Source organism: Hyla sarda, chromosome 11, assembly GCF_029499605.1.
Source record: "Hyla sarda isolate aHylSar1 chromosome 11, aHylSar1.hap1, whole genome shotgun sequence".
Classification (NCBI taxonomy): Eukaryota; Metazoa; Chordata; class Amphibia; order Anura; family Hylidae; genus Hyla; species Hyla sarda.
This window is the reverse complement of record NC_079199.1, coordinates 40,873,197-40,887,399: the sequence shown is the minus strand read 5'-3', so window position 1 is coordinate 40,887,399 and position 14,203 is coordinate 40,873,197. Positions and strand designations below refer to the sequence as shown.

The following is a 14,203-nucleotide window of genomic DNA, read 5'->3' as shown; positions in this document are numbered from 1 at the left end:
TGAAACACGAAAACTCTCAGCACGAATCAAATTGACCATAGATCCCCTTCCATCCAACAGAATGGTCTTCACAGTGTTTTTACTGTTTTTTATAATGAAAGTTTATAGGCAAACATATGGCCTTACAATGGAATACAGTGATCCCTCAAACTTACTATGGCCTCAACACACAATAGTTTCAACATACAATGGTCTTTTCTGGACCATTGTAAGTAGAGATGAGCGAACTTACAGTAAATTCGATTTGTCACAAACTTCTCGGCTCGGCAGTTGATGACTTTTCCTGCATAAATTAGTTCAGCTTTCAGGTGCTCCCGTGGGCTGGAAAAGGTGGATACAGTCCTGGGAGACTCTTTCCTAGGACTGTATCCACCTTTTCCAGCCCACCGGAGCACCTGAAGGCTGAACTAATTTACGCAGGATAAGTAATGTACTGCCGAGCCGAGAAGTTCGTGACGAATCGAATTTACTGTAAGTTCGCTCATCTATAATTGTAAGTTGAAACCAGACTCAACATACAATGCTACTGACCGTCCAGATCTGTGAAACGTGTCAATGGCTGAAAGAACCGACCAATCAGAATGGACATTCACTGGTAAAACACCTGTATTACTGAAGTGCATGCACTGACTGGTGTCTGGTAGCGCCCCCTACAGTACAGGGAGGTATTACATGTTCTGTACTCTTTACCTGTGCCTGGGTTACCTGCTCCTTTGGACACCAGGTGAGGGCGGCTCCATGTTACTTTTTTTTTTTAGGACACTGTGTACTGTACAGGACTCCGAAGAAGTTCCTTTCCTCTACATAGACCAGTGTTTCCCAAGCAGGGTGTCCCCAGCTGTTGCAAAACTACAACTCCCAGCATGCTGGGAGTTGTAGTTTTGCAACAACTGGAGGCACCCTGCTTGGGAAACACTGACATAGACAGTGATTTACAGCTCCTAGCAGATCTTTCTTACTTTTATATGTAAGGATTTGCTTTATCTATATTAGTTATCTACTTATTTTTCTTTAATCCTCACTTTTTCCTATTTTTGGATGACATTTTGGGCCTTTAGAATCAATTATCATGTTTCCATAGAGTTATGGTCTCAACATACAATGGTTACAACATACAATGGTCGTCCCAGAACCAATTAATATTGTAACTTGAGGGACCACTGTACAACTGAGCACTGTATTTCAAGTATACATTGGGAAAACCTCATAACTTACACCTCAGATGCAATGTGAACAGACTCTGGAAGATTCAGATCTTGTCTTTAAGGGGTACTCTGCCCCCGTCAAGGCCCGTCCCCATCAATACAAGTCTATGGGAGGGGGCGTGGCGGTCGTCACGCCCCCTGCCATAGACTTGCATTAAGGGTACGGGCCGTGATGTCATGAGGGGCGGAGCCATGACGTCACGCTGCTCCGGCCCCTGTATCGCCCGTCATTACGCACAGAGGGAACTCGCTCTGTGCAGTAATGATGGCGGGGTGCCGCAGCGGCGATCCCCGGAGTCCCCAGCAGCGGGACCGCGGCGATCTAACATCTTATCCCCTATCCTTTGGATAGGGGATAAGATGCCAGGGGCGGAGTACCCCTTTAATAGTATAGACTGTACAGATTTCCCACCAATTAAGATCACTCCATATAAAATTTTGCACCAGTTTAGGAATGGTTTGTCCTTAACATTTAATAGTCATAGATATTATAACTTGCTGCCAACAAATTGCCTCCCAGCCCAGTGGAAAAGGTCTTATATACTACAGACTGGGCTGTTAACCCAGGTATAATTATTTTGGTCACTTAGGGGAATGTCAAGTTCCATAACAAAATAAGCTCAAAAACTGGAAAAATAATCCTGGACATCATCAATAGAAAACATCAAGCTGGATGGTCCCAATTAGAGATGAGTGAACTTACAGTAAATTCGATTAGTCACAAACTTCTCGGCTCGGCAGTTGATGCCTTATCCTGCGTAAATTAGTTCAGCCTTCAGGTGCTCCCGTGGGCTGGAAAAGGTGGATACAGTCCTAGGAAAGAGTCTCCTAGGACTGTATCCACCTTTTCCAGCCCACCGGAGCACCTGAAAACTGAACTAATTTATGCAGGATAAGTCATCAACTGCCGAGCCGAGAAGTTCGTGACGAATCCAATTTACTGTAAGTTCGCTCATCTCTAGTCCCAATAAGTAATCAATCCTAAATCAAATCTGTACATGTTGTAATGGACCTCTGTAATTTCTGGTAACATTTATGGGAACACAGTAAGAGCAATATTTTAATCTGAGCACATTCCAGATAAGACTATTGTTGGCAACAAAGAAAAGTGTCTTGTCAATAGTGTAGTTCCCGATAACACTTTCCAGTTTTTGGCTGTATAACTATATCGTTAAGTTAAGCAAACACAATAAGATGCCAAAGACCATGGGGGAGATTTATCAAAACCTGTGCAGAGGAAGAGTGGTGCAGTTGCCCATAGCAACCAATCAGATTGATTCTTTCATTTTCCACAAGCCTCTAAAGAGGCCTGTGGAAAATGAAAGAAGCAATCTGATTGGTTGCTATGGGCAACTACACCACTCTTCCTCTGCACAGGTTTTGATAAATCTCCCCCCATGTGTATGTCCTCTGTGTGGCGTGGCGTGGAGTTTTATAGCATACATAGCTGAAGAAGAATGTCTCCCGGCTCATTGTAATCTGCCCATAGCCGGAGATAAGAAGCTGTGTGTATGAACTTTGCATTTTGTAGATAAGTACATCTGACACCCCAGTCTTTTGGACTCGGCAAACCAGGTGGCTCATCCCACTTCAATCTACATCCACTTCCTTGTGTCTTAAAATTCTACTTAACAAGTGTTCTTAGTGATGCCCATCATATATCTACTGCCATGTCAGTGATATCCAAAGCCGGCAATTCACATTAAAATGTTGGCCAAACCAGACAGTTTTGGTAAAAATTACCCACCATCTATGAAGGGTGTCCCAACTATCCCACAATAGATGTTTGGGGAAAAAAGGAACACCCTCCACAAATCATTAGATCGGAGGGGCCTGTGTTGCTCTTTGCCTCACGATTACATTGCAGATATTTTGCATTGAATTTCTGGAGACTATTACAAGCCATTATTACTGGCTGCATTGTGCCGATACAGGAAAACATTACTGCTAATATGGTCAAGAGCAGCAAAGTAAGTGGAATACCTTAAAGAAACATTAACCCAGTCATAAGTAATATAAAATAAACAGGAGATAAACTTGTCCACGTGTTTGCAAGTTTTTTTTATAATACTGTTTGTTTTGGGTGTAATGCTGCGGACTGATCGACAACACAGGAGTGGATTCTTTTTGAGCCCTTCTATCTTCTGCAGACAGACTGGGTAGTGCAGGGTTACAAAAAAAATAAAAATAAAAAAGATTTGCAGAAGGCAAGTGATTGCAAAAGAAGGCTCAGTGTATGCCCCCCCCCCCCAGTTCCCTTAGTGTCCACCCTAATTATAAAATGTACATACTACTATACTACACAAATAAGTGTTAAAGGGGTTATCCAGGAATAGAAAAACAGAGCTAATTTCCTTTAAAAAAAACACTCCCCATCTGTCTCCAGGTTGGGTGTGGTTCTACAGCTCAGTTCCATTGAAGTGAATGAAACCAAGTTGTAATACCACACCCAACCTGGGGACAGACGTGGAGTTGTTTTTGAAAGAAATTAGCTGTGTTTTTCTATTCCTGGATAACCCCTTTAAGATGGGCACGCATACATTGCTTACATGCACACATTACAAACACATGTTCAAGTCTATACTAACACATGGCACACATTACTGTTATGATACATACACATACATTGCTTACACACATATAGATGTATTCAGACACATTATATATAGTTACACACCCTTTTCCTGCAGATAGCTCACCACAGTTCCCCCTCCATTGCTGGAATGTGACAGCAGATGACCGAGCCTGCTGTTTCTTTCTTGAGCAGCTCTCTGCACCCCCTCCACCTCCTCTATACATCCCAACAGAGCTGCTGCCTGGGTCACATGACAAGAGCCAATACGCAGATCAGGCAGGAGAGGAAGGGGGAAGGCAGGAACTACAGAAGCCCTCACCTTGTGCCTCCTCACCCTCCCTACTTAAAGGGGCACTCCACTGGCCAGCGTTCGGAACATTTAGTTAGTTTAAAATTTTGGGAGCATGACATGACATCACTAGAGGGTGTGGCTGACCCCTGCAGCACGCACACAGCGTTCAGAAGTAAATGTTCCGAACGCTGGCCAGTGGAGTACCCTTTTAAAGGAAAACTGTCACAGGTTTTCTCCCGCACTATCCACAGGTACTGATGGATAGTGTGGGAGACGCTGATTCCACCGAGCCCTACATTGCCCGAATCCGCCCGGCCGTTCGCCCGCAATTGTACTTTTATTCTATGTGTATATCTTGCTGTAACTGGCACAGGCAGGGCTTCTGCTGCTAACTGGCACTGACGTCAGCGCCGCTTATGAATATTCATCCCTCCTCCCTCCAGTTCTCCCTCTCTTCGCCGCTCCTAACTGGAGGGAGAGGGGATGAATATTCATAAGCGGCGCTGACGTCAGTGCCAGTTAGCTGCAAAAGCCCGCCCGTGCCAGTTACAGCAAGATATACACATAGAATAAAACTACAATTGCGGGCAAATGGCCGGGCGGATTCGGGTAAGGTAGGGCTCTTTGGAATCAGAGTCTCCCACACTATACATCAGTACCTGTGGATAGTGCAGGAGAAAATATCTGACAGTTTTCCTTTAACTGTATCTGGGGCATGTGCCCTCTCAGCTCCCAGCTACACCCGTTCTGTGGCTTTGACTGAAAGAGGATTAGGCAAGATAAGATCAATGAAGAGGATGAGAACAGAAGAATTAATGGGATTTCTTTTTGCTTTTTTGTGTATTATCTAGTGTAGTACCCTTTAAATGATTGCATATGGTTATCAGTTTGGAAGGACAAGAATAGGAAGCAGTAGATGCATTATTTGTGTATAATACATTGTACCAGGAGCTTCTATAAGTTCTTTATATAATGATTTTACTGGGATAATGCTTAGAAAATAAATTCTATATTAGCAGTGCTAGTGATTTTGTAAGATTTTTCAAGGATTTGGGAAACTTCCAAAACTTTCATATAACTGTTAAATGCCCAATAAACTACATTTTTATCTTAATAGTCTTACTGGGATTATTATCTCGATCAGCGGGGCAAATCTGAGTTATTATGTAGTTGCTTGGCCAAATGAGGAAAGGTATATTCTGAAGAGGTCAATGGAAAACGGAAAGTGTGTCAGCAGGAATGTCTAAAGAACATGGTTTCCAATGATCTTTCTCTGAATATTGGTTCCAATATAGGTACAAATAATACACGAGGCTTCTTGTTTCATAAATACACATACCTGGAAAGAAGAATATTACAGTTCTGTGCCCTCCTTCCATCTATCACAGAAAGTTCTTTCACCTTCTTTGAACCAAGGGTACCCTCATTGGTCTCGGGCTCTTTCTAAAAAGGTCACAAATAAAAAAAAGTTTTAATTGTGATCATTCACAAGGACATGGTACAAAGACCACAAAAGGCAAAAATACATATACTCTAATAATATTGTAAAACCAGCTTTACATAAAGCTTAGACTGCAACAGAATGATGGATAGTGAGTAGTAATTTTATAAAGAATGATCAGGACAGTCAACTGCTAGTGACGGCATCAATACAAAAGTGCTATGCCACGTTATCTCCTTCTGCCTTTCTACAGATGTCACAAGACAGATGGATGGCCATGCACCTTCCCAAAAAAAAAAAAAGAAAAAACACAACAAAGTTTTGACGTGGGCTGCAATTATTTCTGATGCAACTTTAATCTAGCACAAAGTGGGGGCTCCAGTAATTGAACCTCCACTCATCAATCATAACTGGCCTATCCTAGTACCGTATTTTTCGCCGTATAAGACGCACCCAATTTTAAAGGAGGAAAATCTAGAAAAAAAAGATTCTGAACCAAATACAATGTAAAGTATAGGACAGTGATCTTCAACCTGCGGACCTCCAGATGTTGCAAAACTACAACTCCCGTCATGCCCGGACAGCCATCTGGAGGTCCGCAGGTTGAAGACCACTGGTATAGGAGGTTATACTCGCGTGTCCCCGCCACTCCGGACCCATCACCGCTGCCCTGGATGTCGCCCTCCATCGCTGTCTCTGAGTCCCTGGGGTGTCCCCGTCGCTCCGGAACGTCTCTGCTGCCGCCATCACGTTGCTACGCACGCCGCTCCTATTGGATGGCGGGACGGCGTGTGCGACGACGTGATGACGATGAAGGAGAGCGTCGGCCATGCAGGGGATACTGGCACGGAGCAGTCATTTGCCGATCGGACACAGAGGAGGCAGGTAAGGTCCCTCCCAGTGTCCTGTAAGCTGTTCGGGATGCCACGATTTCACCGCGGTGGTCCGGAACAGCCCAACTGAGCAGCTGGGTTAGTTTCCCTTTTGCTTCAGACGCGGCGGTCAGCTTTGATCGCCATGTCTGAAGGGTTAATACAAGGCATCACCGCGATCGGTGATGTCCTGTATTAGCTGAAGGTCCCGGCCGTTGATGGTCGCAGGGACCGCTGTAATATGACCAGGTTTTAATGTGTATTTGCCCTATAAGACTCACCAACTTTCCCCCCCCAGTTTTGGGGAAGAAAAAGTGCGTCTTATACGGCGAAAAATATGGTAATTGGTCCCTCACCTCTACCCTGAGACAACTCCTTTAAGAACGATACTTTTGGATTTTTTTTGGTGTTTGATCAATGGGGGTCCAACTATTGGGGCCCCCAGCAATCACAAGAACAGGAAATACAAATCTACTCACTGCTGCTCTTACAAACGCTATAGGACTCACTGGGACAACAGGTATTTGGACAACAGATCTTTAGATACATAATAAAGAGAAACCTCTTCAAGATGATCACCCAAAAGGGGTCTTCTATGGGGGTGGTGTTCTCAAAGAATACATGGTCTGTTTAAGAGGGTGGTCTTCTGAAATAGGTGTTTTATGCAGATGTTTCACTGTACATAACATATCCATTTTGTGGCCTTGTACAGCAGGGAACATGGAAACCCTGTTCTCCAGACACTGGGACTCATCTTTCAGATATATATAATAGGGCTGGGCGGTATGACCAAAAATGTGTATCATGGTATTTTTATAACTTATGGCGGTTCCACAGTATATAACGGTATTCCTTTCACCCCCACCCAACCCCAAATCTTGTGACCCAGCGAGCGCCCTCCTGCTCCTCCCCCCCAAATCATGTTACCCGCCAGGGCTGTTCTGCTCCCCCCCCAAATAATTATCAGCCCAGCGGGGTACTACTCAAATATGTCACCCGCAACCACTTCACTCCTTCTCTTTGTTGGGGGCCGCCGGCGCTGGAACTCACTGTACGCCAGTGGTCTCCAACCTGCGGTCCTCCAGATGTTGCAAAACTACAACTCCCAGCATGCCCGGACAGCCAACGGCTGTCCGGGCATGCTGGGAGTTGTGGTTTTGCAACAGCTGTAGGTCCGCAGGTTGGAGACCACTGCTGTATGCTGTATCCCAATGCCCGGGCTGCAAAAGATAAAGAAAATAAACTTTAACTTACCTTCGTCAGCCTTACGCTGGGGACTGGAACGTGGGATAGCCGTCAGTATATCACCGGCCGGAGCGATGTCCTGCCCCGGCCAGTGATAGGTTGAGCCCACTGTCATGTAAGAAGCCGCAGGTAACATGATTTGGTGGTGGTGGTGGTGGTGGGGAGTAGAACAGCGCTGGCGGATCACATGATTTGGTGGGGGGAGTAGAACAGCGCTGGCGGGCCACGTATGATTAGTTCCCCGATGTGGGGACAGCGCTGCGCTGGGCTGATAATTCATTCCCAAGGGGGAGGGGCCAAAATGGTATTGGAAAAAATTCATATCGTGCAGCCCAAAAATGTCGGTATTCGGTATGAACCGGTATACCGCCCAGCCCTAATATATAAGTGGAGGAGCATCTGCAATGTATGTCCAGAGAGTTCTTTAGCATAACAAGGTTTTTAAGGTGATTCCTACTAAATGGGACAATAGCACCACATGTAATAGGGCCATCAGTCACCCAACGAATGAGCTAGTTCATCTGCTTATCAGAACGTTTGACTCAGAGTCAGAATCTACTTGTTTATTTTAGGTTTAGCCATAATTATAGTCCTATCAGCTACACCAGAGCCCTAAAGCCAAGGGCCAGCAGTTGCAAAAATAGCGAGTATATTCTGTGGTCTAATTGTACTATGTGGGATCTAAGCAGTAGATCTGTTATCTACACGACTATCCATCATTTGTTTTTTGCTCAAAAAAAAGTAGTAAAGCTGCGGTTTATTTTATGTCAACAAGGAGGAGGAGGGTTCAGCCCGACCGCTATGGGGCTCGAAGTTGTCTAGTTTTTCCCCTGCTCTGTAAAATAGGAATTATGGAAATATTTTATCATCTACAAGAATAAGTTGCAGACTTGACTGAAGCCTTGTCCGCCTCCCTGTCAGACGGCTGAGTGAGTCACACGAAGATAAAAATAAAATAAAAAAAAGGGTTAAAGTTTAAGTTAAAACTTCATTATTAGTCTGGTTAAAAATGAAAAAGCTTATTTAAAAAAAATAAATAAATAAATAAAAAAAATAAAGTAAAAAAATAATAAAAAAAAAAAAAAAAAAAAAAAAACAGAGTACGGTACCAGAGCTCTAAAGGTCTCTCTTCTCGAGAGTGCCTGTGTGCACAAAATAAAGTCTCTTAACACATGATAAGCAAACCCCAGAGACTGCTGCAATCGCTTCTCTCCAATATTTATGTTGGATTGCGTATAAAGAACATAAAAGAAAGATGTCTGCACAGTGCCATTGACCTGCCACTTATTTCTGTCATCATGTCTAGTTGCACATACAAGATAAGAAATTCCAGGCAGGCATTGAATGAAAGCCATGAGTGATAAAAAAGGGAGAATTATCTGATGCTAAAATAGTTCACGGGAATCAAAATGAAAAACAAAATTAAAATTTACAGAATAAAAGAAAGGGCCGATTAAAGTTAACATGGCCGATTGTATAAGGTGGTGGACAACAGACCGGCTCCATAGTCCAGATCCACAGACATCAGCCTCACTAGACTGGATATTTATACAACATGGATTATGAGACGAGCATGTGTGTTTTGGTCTTAAAGGGGTACTCTGGTGGAAAACTTTTTTATTTTATTTTTTAAAATCAACTGGTGCCAGAAAGTTAAAAAGATTTGTAAATTACTTCTATTAAAAAATCTTAATCCTTCCAGTACTTATCAGCTGCTGAATACTATAGAGGAAATTATTTTATTTTTGGAACACAGTGCTCTCTGCTGACATCACGAGCACAGTGCTCTCTGCTGACATCTCTGTCCATTTTAGGAACTGTCCAGAGCAGCATATATTTGCTATGGGGATTTTCACCTACTCTGGACAGTTCTTAAAATGGACAGAGATATCAGCAGAGAGCACTGTGGTCATGATGTCAGCAGAGAGCACTGTGTTCCAAAAAGAAAACCATTTCCTCTGTAGTATTCAGCAGCTAATAAGTACTGGAAGGATTAAGATTTTTTAATAGAAGTAATTTACAGATCTGTTTAACTTTCTGGCACCAGTTGATAAAAAAAAAATAAAAAAAAAGTTTTCCACTGGAGTACCCCTTTATGGGTATGGCCATACGCATTAAAGGGGTATTTCAGGCCAAAACTTTTTTTTATATATATCAACTGGCTCCGGAAAGTTAAACAGATTTGTAAATTACTTCTATTAAAAAAATCTTAATCCTTCCAATAGTTATTAGCTTCTAAAGTTGAGTTGCAGTTTTCTGTCTAACTGCTTTCTGATGACTCACGTCCCGGGAGCTGTCCAGCTCCTATGGGGATATTCTCCCATCATGCACAGCTCCCGGGACGTGACATCATCATTGAGCAGTTAGACAGAAAACTTCAGAAGCTAATAACTATTGGAAGGATTAAGATTTTTTAATAGAAGTAATTTACAAATGTGTTTAACTTTACGGAGCTAGTTGATATTTAAAAAAAAAATTTTTTTTTGCCTGAAATACCCCTTTAAGTATCTGTTGGTGTAACGCCTATCCCTCCCAATTCCCACATATACAGTACATGCATACTCTGCTAAGTATGCAGTGTCCTGTAAGCTGCTACTAGACACGTGCTGAAGTCCAAATGCCCGATCCTGCTGTCACAAAGCTCTCATATAGTCACAAAGCTCTCTTATAGTCACAAAGCTCTCATATATAGTCACAAAGCTCTCTTATAGTCACAAAGCTCTCTTATAGTCACAAAGCTCTCTTATAGTCACAAAGCTCTCATATAGTCACAAAGCTCTCATATAGTCACAAAGCTCTCATATAGTCACAAAGCTCTCATATAGTCACAAAGCTCTCATATAGTCACAAAGCTCTCATATAGTCACAAAGCTCTCATATATAGTCACAAAGCTCTCATATAGTCACAAAGCTCTCATATAGTCACAAAGCTCTCATATAGTCACAAAGCTCTCATATAGTCACAAAGCTCTCATATAGTCACAAAGCTCTCATATAGTCACAAAGCTCTCATATATAGTCACAAAGCTCTCATATATAGTCACAAAGCTCTCATATATAGTCACAAAGCTCTCATATATAGTCACAAAGCTCTCATATAGTCACAAAGCTCTCATATAGTCACAAAGCTCTCATATAGTCACAAAGCTCTCATATATAGTCACAAAGCTCTCATATAGTCACAAAGCTCTCTTATAGTCACAAAGCTCTCTTATAGTCAGCAGGCTTTAATGTGTATGCCCAACCTAGCTGGTACAATGCTTTTTTCTATCCAACCATTGCCACATTCTTGCAATCAGTAGTATAATGTGCCAGGTGTGGTAGAAGCAGCGGACTCACCTGCTTGATGCCGTTGTTTATGGAGAAATCCTGTAGCCAAATCAGCAGCCAAGCATTGGGAAGAGAGGCAAATCATTGCGTGCAATTCAGCGGTGGCAGCAAATTTAAAGAGACAGGAGATAGAAAGTGGCCAAAGCAGATCAGCAACACATAGTACGTTTCAAGTAGATGCTTGCAGCAAAAGAGCCATTGGATACAAATAAAGACCAAGTGTAGTCAATATATTGTGAAAGCAAATAATCGGCAAAGCTTCAGAAACATTCCGTTCTGAACATCATGCACAGGGGTAGATTGGTGGTGCAACTTATTCTTATACATCAGTTCCCATTAGAAATATTGAAATACACAGAACACAACGTTAACATTAGCTGTGCCAATTAATTGGTGCAAAATATTATTAGTGTAACCCTAAGGCCTCAGGCTAAGACAAAGCTCCAGACTAGAGATGAGCGAACTTACAGTAAATTCGATTCGTCGCGAACTTCTCTGCTCGGCAGTTGATGACTTATCCTTCATAAATTAGTTCAGCTTTCAGGTGCTCCCGTGGGCTGGAGACTCTTTCCTAGGACTGTATCCACCTTTTCCAGCCCACGGGAGCACCTGAAAGCTGAACTAATTTATGCAGGATAAGTAATCAACTGCCGAGCCGAGAAGTTCGTGACGAATTGAATTTACTATAAATTCGCTCATCTCTACTCCAGACTATGGGCCATAGGCAATCAGACTGTTGTCACCATATGGCACTTTATTATAGAGATATTCTCAATCAGAAGCAATGCATAGATGAGAGTAAAGCCATAGTACAACATCCAATGGGGTAAGTCACATTGTTTGTCAGAAAGCCTACAGCAGTCTTTCCCAACCAGGGTGCCTCCAGCTGTTGCAAAACTACAACTCCCAGCATGCCCGGACAGCCAACGGCTGTCCAGGCATGCTGGGAGTTGTAGTTTTGCAACAGCTGAAGGCACCATGGTTGGGAAACACTTACCTACAGTAAAGCCCCAGTATGAAACTAGAGTCTTACAGAAGTACAGCACATGAGCCATATTACTGCTTCTTTCAACTATTAGCTTGGACAAAGCTCTAATATGGCAACATGCATGACCCTTTGGTGTAAATTATATCAAGTTATGCTCTACATTAGAGATGAGCGAACTTACAGTAAATTCGATTCGTCACGAACTTCTCGGCTCAGCGGTTGCTGACTTTTCCTGCATAAATTAGTTCAGCTTTCCGGTTCTCCGGTGGGCTGGAAAAGGTGGATACAGTCCTAGGAAAGAGTCTCCTAGGACTGTATTCACCTTTTCCAGCCCACGGGAGCACCGGAAAGCTGAACTAATTTATGCAGGAAAAGTAATCAACTGCCGAGCCGAGAAGTTCGTGACGAATCGAATTTACTGTAAGTTCGCTCATCTCTACTCTACATATTAAAGGGGTACTCCCGTGGAATTTTTTTTTTTTTAAATCAACTGGTGCCAGAAAGTTAAACAGATTTGTAAATCACTTCTATTAAAAAAATCTTAATCCTTCCAGTACTTTTTAGGGGCTGTATACTAAAGAGAAATCCAAAAAAGAAATGCATTTCCTCTGATGTCATGACCACAGTGCTCTCTGCTGACCTCTGCTGTCCATTTTAGGAACTGTCCAGAGCAGCATAGGTTTGCTATGGGGATTTTCTCCTGCTCTGGACAGTTCCTAAAATGGACAGCAGAGGACAGCAGAGAGCACCGTGGTCGTGACATCAGAGGAAATGCATTTCTTTTTTGGATTTCTCTTTAGTATACAGCCCATAAAAAGTACTGGAAGGATTAAGATTTTTTAATAGACGTGATATACAAATTAATAGAACTTTCTGGCACCAGTTGATTTAAAAAAAGAAATAATAATAAAAAAAATAAGGTTTCCACGGGAGAACCCCTTTAAATAGCTGGCTACAGCTATCTAACATAGCAACACCCATAACATACTAATGTAAAAAACTAATTGTACCCAGCACAAAAAATCATGGGTGGAAGTAGAGGAAACAGAAGTCTATTTAACTGTAGTTGCTTTAACCTCTGCAGGTTTTTAAATCCTGGATTCTAATATGCCCATTAAGTTATGGGGTTACTCTACACATTTCAAGTTGAGGCTTGTGGATTAAAGGGGTACTCTGGTGAAAAACTTTTTTTTATTTTTTTAAATCAACTGGTGCCAGAAAGTTAAAAAGATTTGTAAATTACTTCTATTAAAAAATCTTAATCCTTCCTGTACTTATTAGCTGCTGAATACTACAGTGGAAATTCATTTTAGGAACTGCCAGCGTAAAAGGAAATCCCCATAGCAAACATATGCTGTTCTGGACAGTCCCTAAAATGGACGGAGATGTCAGCAGAGAGCACTGTGCTCATGATGTCAGCAGACAGCTCTGTGTTTCAAAAAGAAAATAATTTCCGCTGTAGTATTCAGCAGCTAATATGTACAGGAAGGATTAAGATTTTTTTATAGAAGTAATTTACAAATCTGTTTAACTTTCTGGCACCAGTTGATTTAAAAAAAAATTTAAAAAAAATAAAAATAAGTTTTTCACAGAGTACCCATTTAAAATGTGTCATGTTCATCGACAGCAAACTGGTGAAGCCATTTTACCTGAGGTCTTTGGTATGCGGAGAAGGTCCGTTCAATGTCTTCTAAATCTAATATCTTGAACACTTTGCAGTCATCAATATCAACCCAGACAGTTCCTTCCAGTTTGTTCTAGAAAAGAAAAAGTACAGTAGAGATATGGTGAGAACTATTGTGCTTACAAATTTTTCCACCAACGTCACATATATTTGTGCATGAATATAATATATATAAACTGGATTTCTATGATTTGCTATAGGCTTATAGTTATAGATAAAATATTTAGGTTATCTGGAACTACATTTAAAATGCATGAAAATCAAATGCTTCAGGAGAGCCCCAAGTAGGGTATACATTCGAGGTCTCCTGACCTATACTTCAAAGGACACTGTGATACGCCTTAGGTGGGAGTATCTACACATACAGGAGCGCTTGGGATTTTTATAAATCTGAACCAATGAATAAGGACGAGAGCACTCCAACTGATGTAAGATGATGAAAAAAAAATTCCACAAGGAGCTGAAACATAGCATATCTGACAGGGGGAATAAGTCTGGGTTCACACTACGGTTTGTAATTACGGTTCCCGTATATGGCTGGGAGGAGGGGTGGGCGGGGCTTAATCGCGGT

At 42.1% G+C, this 14,203-nt stretch overlaps 1 protein-coding gene across 8 annotated transcripts in view; it reads right to left on the bottom strand.

The window, feature by feature from the left end:
- DAAM1 (dishevelled associated activator of morphogenesis 1) overlaps window positions 1–14,203 on the bottom strand; it is a 202,986-nt gene that overhangs the window by 28,350 nt on the left and 160,433 nt on the right. For 5 of the 8 annotated variants that reach the window (XR_008848986.1, XM_056546901.1, XM_056546902.1 and 2 more), the window contains 4 exons: window positions 13,598–13,705; window positions 10,970–10,999; window positions 8,740–8,772; window positions 5,412–5,515 (listed from right to left, as the gene is read on the bottom strand). Coding sequence is in view for 7 of the 8 variants with exons in the window: in XM_056546901.1 (XP_056402876.1) it covers window positions 5,412–5,515; window positions 8,740–8,772; window positions 10,970–10,999; window positions 13,598–13,705 (275 nt within the window). In the remaining variant the exon portion in view is untranslated. The remainder of the gene's footprint in view (window positions 1–5,411; window positions 5,516–8,739; window positions 8,773–10,969; window positions 11,000–13,597; window positions 13,706–14,203) is intronic. The other 3 variants (XM_056546905.1, XM_056546906.1, XM_056546907.1) reach the window with 3 other exon arrangements.